This window comes from Peromyscus eremicus, chromosome 5 (genome assembly GCF_949786415.1).
Source record: "Peromyscus eremicus chromosome 5, PerEre_H2_v1, whole genome shotgun sequence".
Taxonomy (NCBI): domain Eukaryota; kingdom Metazoa; phylum Chordata; class Mammalia; order Rodentia; family Cricetidae; genus Peromyscus; species Peromyscus eremicus.
The window spans coordinates 11321442-11333540 of NC_081420.1; the positions used below are offsets into that span (position 1 = coordinate 11321442).

At 49.5% G+C, this 12099-nt stretch overlaps 1 protein-coding gene across 1 annotated transcript in view; it reads left to right on the top strand.

Moving 5' to 3' along the window:
* Positions 1 to 12099, top strand: part of Ror2 (receptor tyrosine kinase like orphan receptor 2) — a 191346-nt gene that overhangs the window by 176213 nt on the left and 3034 nt on the right. The window contains exons 5-8 of the mRNA XM_059262936.1: positions 1674 to 1801; positions 6255 to 6569; positions 8133 to 8378; positions 11499 to 11701. Of these exons, the coding sequence (XP_059118919.1) occupies positions 1674 to 1801; positions 6255 to 6569; positions 8133 to 8378; positions 11499 to 11701 (892 nt within the window). The remainder of the gene's footprint in view (positions 1 to 1673; positions 1802 to 6254; positions 6570 to 8132; positions 8379 to 11498; positions 11702 to 12099) is intronic.

The window sequence follows — 12099 nt, forward strand, 5'->3', positions numbered from 1 at the left end:
CTATTTAAAACAAGTAGTTCCTTTTTAAAAGTAGATTCAATAATCTCCCTTTTTATCTTATCATATCCATATTCTCTCTTTTTTCTTTTCATAATAGATTCAATAATCTACCTTTTGTCATTTTTATATCTTTCCCTTTTTCTTTTTAGAGTACATTCAATGATCTACCCATTTATCCTATTATTTCTTTATCTCTTTTCTCAGAGTAGATTCAATGATCTACCTCAGCCGAGAGTTCTAGAAAGGCCAGGCTGTGGAGAAGGGAGGACTGACTATCACCCTGAGCCCTCTCCAGCCCCTTATGTGTGTGTCTCAGCATCATCCGTATTATCCACACAATGGGCACCAGGCCACACCTGGGAGTGTCATGTATATAGACAACCTTGCCAGTCTTTCAGGGACAGACCTTTGAAATGCCCTCTGTTGCTATAGAAAAGGCACAGAGCACCCACATGGTCTGCCTCTGTTCTTCTCAAAGTCTATCTCCAGCATTCAGTTCTGGAACACACCTCATGCATTATTGTCCTTCATAAAATCCTTGTTTCCAAACAGCACTGTGCAGGGAGTGCCACAAGTCTCCAATGCAGCTCAAGAGTGAGAAATGTGTTGGGTGTATAATGTCCTTGTGCTAGGGATCTATAGATGAACACCTAGTATACACATCATCTCATCCTTAAGAAGTTTTCCCATGGGCCAGCCTGATGTACATAGCGAATTCCAAGCCAGCCAGAGCTACACAGTGAGATCCTATCTCATAAATAAGTCTTTGCATGCTTCACATTTACTTAAGGAGTCCAGGTTTCTAAAAAGTGACTGATGAGGTTTTAAACAGCTGTGTTAGGTTTATAGCAAACTTGGCTAGAAGTTGGAGTTCCCTCTTGGTCTCCTCTTACTACATAACCACTGCTGGAACCCATACCGACAGACCATCATGAGCTGAACGGGGCCGTGTGCATTAGGGTTCATTTCTGAGTTTCCCCTTCTGTGGGTTTAGGCTGATGTACCCAGAATGATGTCATCATTTATAGACGTTTCCAGTCCTCAGACTCTTCTGAGGAACTCAAATCCATCCTCTTCCCCCACAGCACCCAGCAGCCTGGGATCTGATTCCTGGCTCTGTACTTGGCCTTTTCCAGAACATTGCAGAGCTGGAACCTTGCACAGTGCAGAGCTTTTCGGGTGGGCTCATTACCCTGCTGACAGGCTTCCTTTCCCTGGCTTGTGTCCTGTTGTGTGGAAGTGCCACACTGTTTATCTGTGCTTCCAAAGTTGAGTAATTACAAACAAAGCCATTGTGTGCCCTTTTCCATGCTGATGGAATTTTTGAACCAAGAAAAAGGTTGCTGGGCTGCCAAGTGTGGCAATGTCATTCCAGCACTTGGGAGACCGAGGCAGGACAATCCCTGAGAGTTCACAGACAGCCGAGCCCACAGAGTGCATGCAGAATTAACCTGGACTAAACAGAAAGCCCTGTCACAGAAGTAAACAGACAAATAACCACAGAGTGTGTGCAGAATTAACCTGGACTAAACAGAAAGCCCTGTCACAGAAATAAACAGACAAACAAATCAGAACAAAGCAAACATTGTCAGCTTGTAAAATACTGAATTAAAAATGCTTCATGGCCTGTTGGTCCTCTGCTGTCACTTACAGAGCTTTCTTTGGCTTTCCAGGGATGACTATCAGGAAGATGGCTTCTGCCAGCCTTACCGAGGGATCGCCTGTGCCCGCTTCATCGGGAACCGGACTATTTATGTGGACTCTCTCCAGATGCAGGGCGAGATTGAAAACCGAATCACAGGTAGGGAGCACACAGTTCCCTCAGGACACGGCAAACACCTCTGCAGGCACCTGTGTGCACAGAGGGCCACCACGCTGGTGTTTTGTCGGTTAGTGGCACAGACAGCAAGGCCCTCTAACGTCTCTTGCCGTAGGAAATACAAGGTCTTTCTTAGAAGCGTTTGTACTTGCTAGCCTAAAATATTCCCAGTTTGTGTGTTTAAGTTAGCATATTAGTCTCTTTTCCCTTATAGTAATGAGATACTCAAAGCTAAACACTGCATAAAGAAATGATTCTTTGGCTCATAGCTTCGAGACTGGGATCCCAAGCTACATAGCACCAGCCTGTTGAGGCCTCCCTGGCTTCACCACATCACAGTGGGAGCCATAATGGTGGGAGCCCATATGAAAAGGAGAAATCACTTGAGAAGACAGAAAGCTGGAAGAGTGCACCATGGGGTGACGGGGCAGACCTGTTCTTTCCCAACAACCTTGTGAGAACAGAGCATGCCCCATGTAAAGTGCTTCAATCTATTCTAGGACCGCCACTTAGCAATCAACTACTATGCCATGTCCCCACAGTTACCCCTAACTCTCAGTACCACCAGACTGGAAAGCAAGCACAAGAGCCCTAGGGGACAGGCCACATGTAAACCACAGTTAACAAAGGCAGATTATTTGAAATACACACACATGCACAACCTGACCAGGCCAGGAGTGTCAGGGGCACCAACGTCATGGTCACACTCAATCTGCTTGAGTGTTGCTCTGTATTTCCTGGACTCTTGCATCATCCATGTGCCATGCCTGGTCCACAGGTACACAGTCTGGCACCAGCTGCTTGGGAAACAAGACAGTGATGGGAAAAGGAGATGATACAGTGACTGAGGCCTCGGTCCTTAGCTTTCAGAGAACAAAGCCAGGGTTTCGGAGACCTGGTTCTGGATCTGTCTGGTGGAGTAGGTGAGACGGGAAGCAAAGCTGTTCTTCCCAGTCTCTTTGGAACTTCGCTGTCTGACTGTCTGTGAGGCCTCTACATCCCACCTTGGGTCTCTTGAGGGAGTCCAACCAGGATGCCTTCCTCTCCAGACTTTGAAGGACAGGCAGAGCTATGGGGGTGGAGCCAAGGTGCCCAGCTCCTCTCTTTAGTTGAATGCTTTCTGTGAAGGTATTGACCAGGTTTTATATTAGAATCAGTGATGAGGTCTGGCGCCAAGAGACGGGCGGCTGAGCCCTGTGCTGGCAATAGTGTAGGGTGGAATGACGTATAAGGTAGAAACGCACCACTGTTGACATGCCCTTGTGAGTTTAGCTCTTCCTCAGACAGAGGGCTGAGTTCATGGTCACAGCAGAACCTGCCCGACCTGTGCAAGCCACGTAGGTGAGAAGACTCTCTGAACAGTGTTGGTACTCTTACCAGAAACATGTTTTAATGTCATCTCAAGCAAGAGTGAAGCCTTGGGGTTTGGTGACAGATGTGCTTCATGCTATGACTTAACATAGGCAGAGCCAATCTGATCTGCAAATGTAGACTCCAGCAGGCTCTGAATCATTAGCTCTAGAACCGACCTGAGGCCACAGAAAAGCTTGTTTCACACTGGCTCTGCTGGGTCAGCATGCCCAAGTTCTTTCATGCACAAATTTATTGAAAATGTGATATGAAATCACCTTCAGACCATGTGTATGAGGCTTGATGTGAAACAAGTGAATTTTGTGTTGAGTCTTGGGTTTCCTCGCCAGAGATCTCACTGCACACACACACACACACACACACACACACACACATGTTTTAAAATCTGGGAGCATCCCCAACCAGAACCTCTCCTGATCTTTTCTACAGAGCTTGTGGGTTATGGGGAGCAGCACTCACCTTTATAAATCTGCACGCTTGGATTTGTCTCCACAGCTCCAGTTCATTTAAGATAAGGTTGTAGTTATGACCTGTGGGACAAGCCATATGCCCTGTCATCCTTGAGTAAGTCTTCAGAATGCCACCCAGAGACTGACTCCTGAATGAATTTGACATTCTCCTAATTGGCAAACACTGAGCCTAGGCACAAGAGAGACCTTAGTTATTTCTTCCTCTTTGCTGAAAGGATCAGGGAGGCCCAGAGAAGTGGGGTAACCAAGCATCTTGACTTCACAGCTGTTCCTAAAGAAAGGTGTGAAGTGAGCCATTGAAGGTGTAGGCCTGCCCTTTGAGCCCTTGGGAGGCTGAGGCAGAAAGAGACTGAGGCTAGGCGGAACTGTGAACCCTAATCCTTTCTGGACAGCAGAGGAGGATGGTATAGAATAAAGGGTCTTTAGGTCTGTGGCTTTTGCAGGGAGAGGCAGATCTTTTTGCTGTTCTGATGATCTGAAGGGCCTGACTTGTTCTGGGCAATCTCTCTGACACTGGCACTACCCCCCAGCCTGAAACACAGACCTGTGACGTCACTCTGGCTTGGCTGACTTCTGAGGACACAACTGTGCAGACCACATGTCTTAGTTAGGGTTACTGTTGCTGTGATGAAACACCAAAAGCAACTTGTGGAAGAAAGGATCTCAGTTTCATATCACTGTTCATCATCAAAAGCAGTGAGGACAGGAACTCACATAGGGTAGGAACCTGGAGGCAGGAGCTGATGCAGAGGCCCTGCAGGGGTGCTGCTTACTGGCTTGGTTCCCATGACTTGCTCAGGCTGCTTTCTTATAGAACCCAGGACCACCAGCCTAGGGGGGTAGCACAGCTCACAATAGGCTGGGCCCTCCCCCATTGATCACTAATTTAAAAAATGCCCTACAGGCTTGCCTACAGCCTGATCTTATGGAAGCATTTTCTTAATTGAGGGTCCCTCCCCTCAGATGACTTCAGCTTGTGTCAAGTTGACATAAAACTACTCAGCACACCACATTAGCATGGCAGTATCCTGTGTGGAGATCAGCCAGTGGGTGACAGTCAGACTGGGCAAAGGTGGACGGGCTGTGGAAGTGCCCTCCCTGCCTAGAGCTGATTTTCAGGAAACAGCCTTTAAATGACACATTTGGAGGCGGAGTCCTGCAAATACAGCTGTGACGTCATGAGCTGGCTCCCTGGAGGAAATGCAGCTTTGCCTTTCTTAGCCTTTACTTGCCGGGCATTGAGACTAACTTTTCTGGCAGCAGTCCCCTTCACTGCCAAGTCTGTCCAGGGGAGTTTGTTCCTCAGTTAAACCAACTCCTGGACACACTGTCCTTGACTTCTGGCGCCCATAGAAGGGTGGAACCTGTGATTCCCAGCCCCAGGCCAGCCAATCCCTGGGGCCACTCACATCCCACCCATCTTTTAGGTACTGTGAGAAGTTTGTTTCCTGTGTGTGGTCTCAACTAATCACCTTACAGATAAAGAAACAGGTCCACAAAGGATTGAGGGACTGTCACAGGATTGAGGGACCAACTGTCACTTTCATACAGTAAATGAGAATCGGCTGGTACCAAGACTCACCAGCTGCAGTTGGGGTCAGAGCCTGTATCCTGGGAATAAAGGAGTGACGGCAGCACCACCTGCTGGTCATGTCTGATAGTACACACAAAGGTGGACTAGAGGGCTGAGCACCCCAGGGCCTCTGTCTCCGAGTTTCCTCCCGGAGCACACTCTCTACAGGGTGTGTAGGCAGAGGGACCTGATTGCTTCAGTCCCCCCATTTTTCTGGATATCTAATACCACCTCTGACTTTCCCACTCTCCGCGCACGTCCCTTTTACTGTCTGTGGGTTCTGCCTGGACCTTTGGGGTAGCCTGGTGTACCTCGCTTAGAGCCCTGCCTCTTCCTATACTGTTCTGGAGCCTTCCAACCCCAGGAGCTGTGTAACCCATGCTGTGCAGAACCCACACCCATACTATATCTTTAGGAGATAAATTCTGAAGCTGGGTGTTAGGTGGAGTAAGGTTCCAGGGCTGGAATGAGGTGAAGGACAGGGTGTCCAGGACTTAGGGGACTAGCCCTAGGAGTGAGAGGTGGGGTTGGGGTTCAGGGTGGTCGAGCAGGTCGCTGAAGGTGCTAAGGTTGGGGTTAGGGCCAAGCACAGAGGTGGAGGGTGTTTAGAGTGGTGATTCTGTTCAGGCACAGGGTGAACACCTGAGTTTGTCAGAAGGTGTGTGTCTGGAATAGGATAACGGGGGTGTGGGACAGTGTTTTAAGATGGGCACCCAGGTCAGGGCTTGGGGCTCAGAGAAAGGGATTGGAGTTTGATGATTGGAGTCCAGGCAGAAGTCTAGCAGATGTCCGGGAATCTAGAGGAGGGGACTGGGTGGGAGCTATCTTGGATAGGGGGTGCAGTTGAGAGGGTGGAGAGGATCAAGAACCAAGGGTAGGGGCTTGAGGATTTGTTGTCTGGGGTGGGACGGATCAGAGACCAGGTGGGAGACTGATTGAAGGCGGGGTGTGTTGGGCAGGGGCGGGGCTGCGCAGACACCAGGCAGGCTACCACTCGCTCACAAGAGTCTCTTTTCCGCAGCTGCCTTCACCATGATTGGCACCTCCACACACCTGTCAGACCAGTGTTCGCAGTTTGCCATCCCATCCTTCTGCCACTTTGTCTTCCCTCTGTGCGACGCGCGCTCCCGGGTGCCCAAGCCGCGGGAGCTGTGCCGGGATGAGTGCGAGGTGCTGGAGAATGACCTGTGCCGTCAGGAGTACACCATTGCCCGCTCCAACCCGCTCATCCTCATGCGGCTCCAGCTGCCCAAGTGCGAAGCCCTGCCCATGCCCGAGAGCCCGGATGCTGCGAACTGCATGCGCATCGGGATCCCGGCTGAGAGGCTGGGTCGCTGTGAGTGTCCTGAGGGTGCAGGGCTGAGGGTACAGGACAAAACAAAACAAAACCCACACACCTCTATGCTTCTTAAGGCCTCTGTGCCCTCCTAAGCAGGGCCAAGTCGGCAGCCAGAACCCACAGTGCAGACAGTCCCAGGACAGCCCTCTAGTGGTTGGGATCTAGAGATTGGGAGTTAACCTGCCCCAGGCTCTCACTCCAGCTGTACCCTTTCCTTGTCTGGGTCCTTCTCCTTGAACCTGGGATTTCCAAAGTGAGTGATCTTGGTTCCCATTCCAAGCAATCTTGGGAGCATCTGGGTGGCAGAGCCAGCCTCCTAGCTTGTTTAATGGTCTCTAGGCTCCTGCGCCCCCAGTCTCTTGAACCCCAAGGATTCCTCGCATTGGACAACTTTCAAGAGCTCAGAAAGCCTGTGCATCACTAGAGAAGGGAATCTGGGCTGACCAGCTTCCCTAGGTGCCTGTCCTTGGAACATCTGACCCCAAAGATGGGGACTATTCCATTCTTCTGAGCCTGAGACCTGGGAGTGGCCTTTCTTTGAGTCTGCATAGGGCAGAGGCACACTCCTCATCTCTCCTCCATGGCAGCATGCCCCATGTTTCCCCATCTTCCCCACTCCTGTACTCTGAAGGTTTAGTCAGCTCCCTGAACCCTAGCAGAAAAGATGGAGGCCAGTCAGGGTAGGTCTAGCACGGCTTTGACAATATCAGTGAGGGAAGCCATTTCCTTACAGCATCGAAGAGTTTGAGGTACTGCCAAAGCATGTGGGGGGACCCTGGCCTTAGGATTCTTTCCTGTAGACTCCGTGGATGTTTAATATCTCTAGTTCATCTGGGTGTGTTAGAGAAGTGCCAGCTCCTTGCCCAGGCAGTCAGGGCCTTGTCCCGGCATGGTGTACATCCACACCTTGACTTCCGGTTTACACTCTGACCCAAGCAAGAGGCTGAAACCCACATATTCTCTGTTCCTATGATGATGAAAACGTCACTGACCTTGGGAAGTTGGATGGAGCCTGAGTTAGGAGTTCGACATATCTGAGGACAGCATTTGCAATAAATGCATGTGAAGCTTAACAGTCTCTCATCCTGGGCTCCTCCGTGGAGGTGGAATGAAGTGTATTCTCACGTGTGGCTGAGCCAGACTCTCAGTGGGCAGCCAAGGAGACCTCTGAGGGTGCAGGACCAGACCTGGGACTTACCCCAGTTGTTTATACCATCCCGTTTTGCTTCTAGAACAAGTGAGCAGGAGGCTGCTGTTGGTGTCGGCATTCTGCGCTGGGCAGTGTGGGTGCCTGGTGGGTCCCAGGGCTGGAGTAGCTGCAGCAGGTTTCCTTCCCATATGTGACATCTTCCGTGTCGCTGGCGGGCTTAGGTCTTCGTTCACTGCCTCTAGTGCAGCTTCTCCGGGTCATGTGTGAAACCCTTAGGTCTTTTGGATTTCTGTGAGGAGACAGGGTGGCTTTGCTTTTCCTTTCTGGAAACCCCAAGGTCAGGAGGGCTCTGTAGGCAGGATTGCCAGTGTCCCTGGGTGCTCAGACCCCTAACTCTCTGCTTCTCTCAGACCACCAGTGCTACAACGGATCCGGTGCTGACTACAGGGGCATGGCCAGTACCACCAAGTCAGGCCACCAGTGTCAGCCTTGGGCTCTGCAGCACCCCCACAGTCATCACCTGTCCAGCACAGAATTCCCAGAGCTGGGAGGTGGCCACGCCTACTGCCGGAACCCTGGGGGCCAGATGGAAGGCCCGTGGTGCTTTACGCAGAATAAAAACGTACGCATGGAACTGTGTGACGTACCCCCGTGTAGTATGTATTCTCTCTCTCTATTTTTTTAAAAAATGTTGACTGTTGAGTTTGCTTGTGAAAAAGAGTTTTGGATATTGCCGGGAACAGTGGTGTCCCATCTTACCATCATAATCACAATCATTTGTTTTAAATGAAATTGTAATACCAGATCATCAAAGGATATTTTAGGATGTGAAAAGTCTGAACACTGTGCTGGGCAGCCCCAATCTCACCATCCAGTGGTGACCGCTGAGTACATTCTAGAACCTTCCTTCCATCAGGTCCCCGTGTGTGTGGTCCTGGGACATTCAATTTGGCACCTGGGTTCTCAAATCCACGTGACTGCCCAGGGTTTTCTAAGCTTGGGAGAAGTAATTCCCCTTATCCCTTGTAGAGCTGGTAGAGTAAGGAGACGGTAGATTTCAGGTCTCAACATCCCCCATGGTGTCTCTGTTATGTCATGAATGAGAGGTGGATGTGTGATTACTAGGTTTAAAACATCAGTAGTTGGGGCTGGAGAGATGGCTCAGAGGTTAAAAGCACTGGCCACTCTTCCAGAGGACCCTGGTTCAATTCCCAGCACCTACATGGCAGCTCACAATTGTCTGTAACTCAAGTTCCAGGAGGTCGGACACCCTCACACAGACATGCATGTAAGCAAAGCACCAATGCACATAAAAAATAAAAAGGAATCATCCAAAAAAAATTTAAAAAAAAATCAGTAATCAGCTATGTCTGCGTGTCCCTCCCCTCTGAGGAGCTTGTACCCACAGCCTTTATCCATCACCAGCCTGAGGGGGGTCACTGAGCTACACCTCTTAATAAGCATGTGTTCACTGAAGGAATGCACCTTGAGAATGAAAATTTGTGATATTACATCCAAGCGCAGTTTGGTTCCAAGGGAATGTTTTGACTCTGGAAAGCCTTTCTTCTGAGAAATGGGTCCACAAAGCCCGCTGGAGAAAATGCTAACTAGTAGGACATGAGTGTGCTGGGTCTCAGCTATCCAGTTGTCCTGGGTGGAATTTTAGAAAGATGTATGTCAGGCTTTTGCCAATGATTTCCTCATATCCGTGGGGGATATTCAGATAGGGAGAATTTCGATACGCACCTAGTATTTTGCAATTAAAAAAAAAACTAAAAGAAAAATATATAGGTTATTGAACCTGGAATCATGGGTTACAGAAAGGTCCACACTCATGGGGCAGAAATGCAAGGGACCTCTTGAAGAATTGCGAGTGACAGCAGGTACCAAAGCACCTGGTTGTGTATCATAGGAGGTCCCAGGGTGGCCAGGATGGCTGTGTGGGGAATGGGAAGCATCTAAAGGAGCCCAGATCTGTCAGTTCTGACAGGAAGAGACCAAAATATCTTACTCTGCTCCAAAGCCAGCAGGGAATATAGACAACATGATTCTATTTAAAATAATTTCCCAGCTCCCCTTAGGAAAATGCAGTTCCTATATGCCAGAATAGTTAAGTGTAAGTTACTTTGTATGCTTCAACTGAACTTATGCATAGAAGGTTGAACACGAATCCGTAGGCGTTGAGGCCGCCTTTGGTGACAAGCAGCTCTATAAAAAATGACCTCCTCCTTTTTCTAATACTGTCTTTTCTTCCCCCAGTAAGTGTGTGTTTAGTTGGTGATTTTTAAATGATGATGATAAAACAAATGAGCCCATTACTGTGTGGGCAGGATGCACGTTCTGCTTTTGGGTCGAGGGGTCTGGAAGCTTCCCCATTGCCTTTAGTTGTGTTTCATGTTGCTGTGATAAAATACTCTTAGCAAAAGCAACTTAGGGTAGAGTGGATTTATCTGGCTTCTGATCCCGTGTCAGTGGACCATTGCAGGGAAGTCGGCTGGCAGGACCCTGAAGCCGCTGGGCGCATCATATGCAGCAGGAGCAGGCAAGGATCGGGAGTGCATGCTAGGGCTCGCCTCTCCATTGTATTCAGTCCAGGATTCCCAGCCCAGGGAATGGTCTTCCCACATCAGTTACCTTAATCAAGACAGCCCCTTAATCTGGACATTCTCTCACAGGCGTGCCTGGAGTTTACTGCCTAGGTTTCCAGTTTGTTAATATGAGCCATCACACCCACACTAAAAATAAAAACAGAATTGGAGTCTGATTTCTCTGCCCCCGCCTCCCCCGACTTCTGGAATGTTCTGGAATCCTTTCTGAGGAAGTTGCTGCAGAAGTAAAGAGAAGGGTGTTGTCTGTGATTTTGTCTTATTGTATGTTAGTTGTTTCAGAAGGCTGGGTGACAAGACTGGATTTGGGACATGGTGATTTTTGTTTCTCCCCCAAGGTAGCTCCAGAGCATGCATCATGGACTGAGTGGTCTCTTTCAGATAACTAAAATCACTAGAAAGGGCTTGTTTGTTTCCACACAGGAGCTCATTGCTTCCTGGCTAAAGAGCACCCAAGTCGGATTTCATTATTTACAGGACTCAAGGAGGTGGTGGAGAAACCCCATGGTTCCCTAGGCTCTCTGGAGAGTCTGCCTCACACCTTTGTGTGTGTGTGTGTGTGTGTGGTGTCAGCCTGAATTTCTCAAATCGCACTAACTGCTCTTGAAATTCAACGGCTTTAGTTAAAGCCATCCAGGGACAGCCAACCCTCTGCCATGTCCCGCCTGGTGCCTGTCAGTCCCCCTAACCCTTCTTGCTAGTGTCCTTCAGTTTGTCTCTTCGTGGGCCCCTCTGCACCTTCATGTAAGTCCTTTATAGGGAGACAAAACCTTTCCTTGAAAGGTGAAGGGAAAATCAGAAGGCCCTTGTTTGTTGGTCCAAATGGTCTGTCCGGAATTCTGTTGCCTGTTGTGATGAGGACAAGCTACTGAAACACCTTTCCGCTCTTTTTCCTTGTACTCTTTATAGTGACTGCGTCTCCAATTGTTATCCTAAAAGGAGTCATCGTTACAGTGAACTGTTAAATTATATTAAGATGTTAAATGGGGGAAAGGTCATCAAGGATAATGAGCTGTGGAGCCCTGGGTAAAAATGAAAGAGAGCAGAACATGGGATCAGCCAGCCATAGTTAAATACTTCACCTGGTGGTGGGAGGGGCGGGGTGGGGATCTTATAGCTGAAAAGGGGGTGTCTTCTGAAAACTGATGGAATCCCCCTTGCGGTCCCCAGGTCCCCGAGACGGCAGCAAGATGGGGATTCTGTACATCCTGGTCCCCAGCATTGCCATCCCCCTGGTCATCGCTTGCCTCTTCTTCCTCGTCTGCATGTGCCGTAACAAACAGAAGACTTCGGCCTCCGCCCCACAGCGCCGGCAGCTGATGGCCTCGCCCAGCCAGGACATGGAGATGCCTCTCATCAGCCAGCACAAACAGGTCCTCCAGCTAATACCCTAGCGAGGCAGCTCTTTCCCAGCCGGGCTCAGGAATGGAGTATCAGTCAGCATAAACAAGACCTCCTGGAGGATCCTGGAAGGCAGCTCCCATAGGGCCCAGAACAAGCATGGGGTGTCAAGCTGGCCAGCATACGCAGGCCTTCCGGTGTGCTCTTGTCTGAAATCGGGAATGGGGGTACCTGTGGTGCTAGGCTCTGAATTTCCTCCACACATTGAGCTGAGGAGCCCTAGGTAAAAATGTAAGAGCAGAACCCAGAAACAAGCAGCCATACTTGAACACTTTACCTGGTGGTGGAAGGGATGGGGGTGGGAGCCTAGAGTTGAAAAGGGGGTGTAGCTTCTGCAGCTGCTTCTCTAAAGTAGGTGGGAACGTGCATG